Source organism: Megalobrama amblycephala, linkage group LG18 (genome assembly GCF_018812025.1).
Source record: "Megalobrama amblycephala isolate DHTTF-2021 linkage group LG18, ASM1881202v1, whole genome shotgun sequence".
Taxonomy (NCBI): domain Eukaryota; kingdom Metazoa; phylum Chordata; class Actinopteri; order Cypriniformes; family Xenocyprididae; genus Megalobrama; species Megalobrama amblycephala.
In genome coordinates, this window is record NC_063061.1 from 24,055,994 (window position 1) to 24,063,398 (window position 7,405).

At 39.1% G+C, this 7,405-nt stretch overlaps 1 protein-coding gene across 1 annotated transcript; it reads right to left on the minus strand.

The window, feature by feature from the left end:
• Positions 1-465: 465 nt before the first annotated feature.
• Positions 466-7,011, minus strand: dusp4 (dual specificity phosphatase 4). The gene is made up of 4 exons (XM_048166298.1): positions 6,502-7,011; positions 5,490-5,617; positions 4,578-4,797; positions 466-2,166 (listed from the first exon to the last, which is right to left on the minus strand). The coding sequence occupies exons 1-4, from the start codon at positions 6,875-6,877 to the stop codon at positions 1,787-1,789; spliced, it is 1,104 nt and encodes a 367-aa protein (XP_048022255.1). The 5' UTR covers positions 6,878-7,011; the 3' UTR covers positions 466-1,786.
• Between the last annotated feature and the right edge of the window lie 394 nt (positions 7,012-7,405).

Sequence of the window (7,405 nt, forward strand, 5' to 3'; positions counted from 1 at the left end):
TGCTTTAAACGTATTACAGTTTAGCTACAGTGTCTCTCTGATGGTTAAGTGGAACAATATAATAAAGGAAGTCGCTATTGTATTGTTTTTCAGCGAACTTCTCGTCAAATAAAAAGCGGGAAGGATTGTTTACATGAGTCAGAATTGACCATAAAGTGAATTCAGCTAACAGAACACACGATAGAGGGCGCTGTGACTCTTTAAAAAGAACCTCTATTGACTCTATTCAAAATCCTACCCTCATTTATCAGATATAATACTAATTCACTTCTCCTGCATAATAGCGCGCCCTATTCTTTTATATCTTTTCTTAGTCCATGTAAGAAATAATGAGATGGCTCATGTTCTATTCATTTTACAAAATGATAGCAATATTACTTAAAGGCCTACTGATAGAGCGAAATATGATCCATCATCTGTAGATTTTTTTTTTCTTCTATACAATTAAAGCACGCCACACTTTCATTAAAGAACACAGTTTATATTTAACAATGACAATCGTGAGATAAATAAAATGTACATATAATAATACAATAGAACATGGTAGAGTTAAAAAAAAATCTTAACCCTCTTAATGATATTGCCATGAGTCGTCAGACAATAACATTTCACAAGTACAGTAAAAATTATTGCATTCATCTCATCAGTGATTGACAGACAAACAGACCACGTAATTTACCCAAAAAATGGAGAGGGAATGCTGCTCACTTATAACTTCAATTCCGGCGAGGTGCAAAACAAACCTCAAATCAATTTTGCATCACTTAAAAGTGCTATAAAAGGTTCCCACAATCTCATAAAAAAGTAGGTCTGAACACACATACGTATACCATCTGCTATATGGACTCTTCAAGGCATGTTTCCCCTCACAGAGCTTCTCAAAAGGGAATAAAAAAAAAAATTGACTCATAGGAAAGTGGCTTCCCAATAATCCCAATCTCCAGTGTAAAAAGTTTCAGTGTATAACCCGGCATCATTATCAACTATTCCTTAAATAGTCTATTAATGAGAACATTCCATGCGGAAGAACGCCACAGTCATAGTTGGTAAGGCATACAGCAGAAATAATTCATGAGATCTCCTCAGTACAAATTGGCAAAAAAAAAATCTGACATTTCAAATCATGATCAAACAATATAACAAAAGAAAACAGACCATACAGTGCTTTGGTGGCGACTGGGAGGAAGGAGAATCAGGTTATTGCTCTGATCTGTGACATGAGTGGATCTATATTGCAGATTGAAATGCTTTGAATGTCTTGTTCACGATCGTTCTGAAGGAAAGGCAATGGGGCAGATGTGAGTAAAAGTGTTCGTGTACCTTCTCTGTACAAGGCACTGACAAATGCAAAACCAACTTGATGAATGACACTTCCTGCCAAAGGTCATGCCACGGCTGTCTCTATTAAAGGAATTCAGGAAGGCCGGCGAAAGAGGAACTGATAAATGGGAAGTCCAGATGCAATGCGAAGAACCTGTCAGGGTCGAAGGACCTCCTGCACTTCATCCCCATTTGCCCCACCGCCCAAATGAAAAGTCTTTGGAAGTGAACCACAGGAAATGAAGGAGATGAACTGTCCCCACAGGATATTACGACCTATTCTGATATTAATGCGCAATAAAGACTGCAAAGTGAGTTAGATGATGGTGGGTTACCAGTGAAGCTGTCAAAAATAAAAATAAAAAAGCTGCAGCTCAGCTGGAACGACCGTGTGATTGTGCCGAGTGAAATATTGTCCGAGAAATTTGGCCTTCCCGGTGTGCGCGTGCAGTTTTTTCGCATTGTATCAGCAGCTTGGCGATGTTGTGATGGGACTCTGTAGGTAGGTGAGGCTACTGGGCTGGCTGTGCGTCACCACTGACACGGGGAAGCTGAAGATGAAGGGTGACGTGGGGGTAGAGGAAGACTTGGGGCCTAGAGTGGCGGAAGGGCTGGCGGCCTCTACAGAACAGGAAGTGGCCAGCACCTGAGACTCAAACTGCAGCAGCTGACCCATGAAACTAAAGTTGGGGGAGATGATACTGCGCCGCTGTTTAACGAACTCGAAGGCCTCTTCCAGACGTACCCGCTTCTTCTTCATCAGGTACGCCAGGCAGATAGTGGCCGACCGCGAGATGCCAGCCTGACAGTGCACCAGAACACGCCCGTTGGAATCTTTGACAGAGTCTGAGGAAAGAACAGAGAGTTTCGTTAAGCACAGATGAAGCTCAGATATGAGTCATCTTACCGCATACACAGTGAAGCTGACGCTCGCAAATTTTTGATGCAAGTTCATGGTAACAATCATACACACATATACATACATACATACATACATACACATATATGTGTATCAAATATTATTTAAGTACACACTAGGTCTTTTCACACTTGAAATAGTTAATTCTAAACCCTGGGTAAATGGAATCCTGGGTTATCTCGCTTCACATTTCGCACTGCTCATAATTTACCCGGGGTTAACAATTAATCCTGGGTATTCAAACGCGGACGTTTCACATTGTATATTTCTAAACCCTGGGTTAACGTTCTTATTTGCATATTTGCGGTGTTAGTGTCATTGATTGGATAAACGCAGCACGCGACCTACATAGCATTGCCCATCTTCATATTGCCGACAGTACTATCGAGTTTATACTGAATGGACATTTTGGACTATAAAGGTAAGAATGAAACGGTCCCTTATTTACTCAAATTGTCGCGTTTTCTGGCAGCATTTGACATTTTTCCTCTCAAATGTTAAATTTACTGTTCATATATAAAGCACAGTCTTTCTGTGACTGTCAAAAGCAGGCAAATATGAGACACGCTATTGGTTGTCGGTTGCTAAGCGTCTAGCTGCAGCATTCTAACACCGCATCGTTTCACACTGTACAAGTTTGGCACTGCAATGCGGGGTTAACTCACAAAAGCGGTGCTAACCCTGCTCCGGAGCAAGGTTCCATAACCCCGGGTAAACCCCGCTTCTAAATTACGAGTGTGAAACGTTCCTTTACCCGGGGTTAAAAACGGTGTTTAGAACGTCGATAACCCGGGGTTAAGCGCAGTGTGAAAAGCCCTTCCGTCATACGAAATTCATTCATTACACAACTTTCTTCATAGAAGCAATGAGTCATATTGTTTCAGTAACCGCTCTGAAGGATTCACAGAGTTCATTCAACAAACAATTTGTCCGACTGATTCTAAATATAACGTGACTTTGTGAATCTTTTATTAAACTATTGATTAAACTAACCGACGGAGAACTAGACTGACTATGAAGGTCGATCAAATCACACTTGTTACACTGTACTAAATTACAATGAGAACACACAACTGTTTTTCAGTTAACATTGGGTTTAATTATCTCCTGTGCATCACTAGTGTCAAAAAGCCTGTACAATCAGACAAGAGGCTGTCTGATTGACGTGTACAACTACCAAAGTTTGATATAAAAACGTGTCTTTTTTACAAATAAAATATATGAACAATTAAATCTAAAATAAAACATTGCTAAAAATAAATATTAAAATACAAAATGATTAAAAAAAATTTACTAGTTGAACAGTTTGCTATACACAATGAGCTGTGATCTGTGGGTATTATTACCACTCAAAACACCCGATAATTAGGACAATGTGATTCAAGAAATGCATGTACAACTGAAAATTACACATTCACCCAAAGCTGATAGTCACAGTTGGACAACAAACACTCAGCACCCAGGCAAAATGGTCTGGGGTGGATTTCACACTAGTGGTAAACACAGACACCACCTGCCATTACTAACAAGCTGCTAATTAAAAAAAAAAAAAAAAAAAAAAAAACATGCATGGAACAAAGAGAAAATAACCACGTATATGAAAACATTAGTCAGATGACTTTCTTCATGGGCACATTACTGTCTGCATATATGCCTTTGCACAGCCATACACACCCAGATCTGAGGTAACTCCAGTATCAAGGCACCCCTGAATGGAGGATGAGTCAGACTCTGGTCCCTAAGCTCTGCACTCTGACGCATACATACAAGCACTTGCACACACACACACACACACACTAGGATGGTGCGATCAAATGCGGCAAGCCTTCTTGTGGGCCTAGCTTTAGTGCAGAAGATGCTGAGCTGAAATTGGATATACAGGATGCCCCCCCCCCCCAACCCCACCTCCCTTAGTCACAGAAACCTTTTTATGAGGAAGACCCACCCATACCGCAGCATTCATCCCGTATTTTGCACCTTTGCCGTGTGGACTTCCATTTTCATAATCACGTTTATACATCAAGACACATTCAAACAAGCTCCTTTATGCTACATGCATAAATGGCCAAGCTGAGCTATTGAAATGGGTCCTAGACTAAAAAGGAGGGTGTAATTGTTGCAAAAGCTCTGCAATGCAGATCAACGTTTTAATTGCTGATGAAATGCACGTCATTTGCAGTTGAAAAGACCCATAACAACCAAGACTAATTTACACACCAACGGCTACACCTACTCTAACCATCCAAACACCAATTTACATACATACATGCATTCATAAAAAAACACATTTTATTAAAAATGAATAATTATTATTAAAATAAAATAAAAATAATCATACCTATAAATTCAATGGCTTCAATGAACCAAGAGCTGATGTCCTCCTTGTGGTTGTCTTCCACCGGGATACACTTGTACTGGTAATCCCCTTCAAAATGGTTCGGACAGTTTGAAGATACATTCAATAGAGCAGAAATGCCCATACGATCTAGCATGTCCTTTTTAGACGCATGGAAAGCACTGCCAAGGAATAAAAAGGGGAGGATTTCCACAGGCCCACCCTGCAATAAAAAAGAGACAAAAACTAAATTAATAATCTTACATATTTAATAAACTGAAATAATAATAATAATACACAGTAAAAGAAAAAAAGGGATGCTGCCTTAAATTAAGTACAATCAACTTGTATGTTCAAGTCAAATTACAGTATCTGTCTTTAAAAAATGAGTTGAATCTTATATAACTTATAAAAATAGTCATAACTTATTGATCATATAATTTTATTACAGTGCAATAAATGCATTTATTAATTAAAAGCTAAATGTTTTTGTGAATTTGTCCTTATATTCAAAAAATTACAAACCCCTCTCAATCAATGATCAAAAGCATTTGTAACAGATTACAACATCAGGCCACTCACACCTCTGCTTGCTATAAAAAGGTCATTCTAATAATGTCCAGTTTATTTATTCGGGAAATGCACATCGATTTGGCCCACTGTTATGTCATTGGTGGCCTGCTTAACAAGCTGTAGAGACAGGAAATGATCGATGTGGGAATCAACACTGAAACGTACTGGAGTGTCTGACACAGTACACCCCCATCACGGAGGAAGGCCGGACGAATGCACTCAAAAGTACTGCTACATCAGCCGGAAAGAGCAGCGGATGACAGCAGTCAACAGGACGTTTAATGTTACACAATGCTGCCCATTAGCTGACCTCAAAGTATCCACCGCTGCTAATGTAGTTACCTGGTCATGCTGGGGAGTTGCGCAGGAGGGGCAGCTGGTCTCCACACTGGACTGAGGGCTGGATACGGCCAATGTTTTGGTTTTCAGACAGTAATCGGGATACTGTGTGGAAAATCGGTCGTAGCCTCCTATAAAGTGAAAAGTGTTTAAAGCATTTGTTCACATACACACTGATTTGTTGGCTGTTTAAGGGGTTTTAGGACTAGCCAGATCAACTTGAATCATTTAACCAAATTTATTTTTGGCTATTTTCATTTTTTATTGAAGTCACAGAGAGGTTGCATAAAAACAATTGTTGATAAAATACCACCATTTTCTCATTTCAAGGACACAAAGATAATGAAGTAAATGACTGATCACTTGTAACATTTATTAACTATGATATTTTGAAAAATATATAACTCGGATCTGACATTTTAATTTAGGTCTACTCTTTTCAGACAAGCCTTATGCCATTTTGAATACAAAAAATAGACAGCCTGACACATTATTATTACGCCTCACAATTTAACACATTATAAAAGGCCTAAATCTCTAAAATGCAGCAATCTTTATATATATAAAAAATGTGAGGCATATTGAATAATCGGTTTGTGTCTATAAAACAACACTAAAATTGGGAACACATGGAAATTATTATCAAGATGTGAATACTGTCTTCAGAAATGTGGGGTTTTAAATGGTCAAACAGCTCAAGGTGGTCAAGCTGGAACATGTTATCCAGCAAATGACCAGCGTGGACCAGCTTAGACCAGCTAACATGTTCCCAAAACAGCTACTATCTTAAGCTGGATTTTCCAGCAGGGAATATGGCAATCTACATTACATCATTATCTCAGAGCAGACATGATGCTTAGATTTGACCACAGTGAAAACATCTATACAACAGATATTTTCCCAGAACATGGCAGCTTTATTTCTGATGGGCTAAATAAAGAAGAAATACAATAACACAATTGATTTTTTTTTTTTTTTTTTTTTTTTTTTTTGTGTAGAGTAGATTTGAATTTACCTTTAAGCAGATAGACTTCTGTCCTAAATGTATCCCTACACAAAGCGTTATGTACCAGGGTGATTGTGCTGTCTTCTTTCATATTGTTTGTGTCGGAGGTCCGCTCGTCGTACAAGATCACGGCGGAGTACAGTCCTGATTTTAGACGGGCTCTCGCTTCATCGTCACCGGACAGAATCTGGTCCAAACTAACGGAGCCTTTCGCTCGCCTCCGAACTATCGTGTTACAGCGAATATTTACAGCACCGCGAAGGTGACCTGCGCTGAACGCTAAAAACGATCTACAGTCCAAAAGTAGACATTTCGCACTGTCGTCCTTCATCAGCCTCTTCAAAACGCTGCAATCCATTTCACTAAGTTCGTCCATGGTGACCATTTTCCTCCTCCGATGGGGACTGGTCACGGTCAGACTGTGGTTTAATAACAATAATACGTCAAATCCAGCGTTGCCAGTGCGCAGTGTAATGTTGTGTTACCCTCCTGAGAGCTTTACTACCAGGGGCAGTTCTCTTTCCGTTTTATGAATGGGCTTCAGACGCGCGCTCCATAAAAGGATCGCGACGTCACAATGAAGATGACGTCTGCTACGAGCTCCATTCATTAGGCGCTCTTCATTCATAAGTGTCAGCGACGATCGATGATGACTGCCGTCACATTCTAAACCAGAATTCAGCCATCGAATATTTCTTTTGAAAGGACGAAACGGTTTGCTGAAATTAAATTTGAATAATGTCTAAAAGCAAACAACATTGTGAATGAGGACAAATTGACATAGCAAGACGACAAGCAAATAAAGTACAATCAACACAAATCCACAGTGTGCACAGTTTTATTTTCATATTTTAAAATATAAGAAATATTAAAAATAAATAAATAAAATATTTTAAAAATATTTAAATTATAG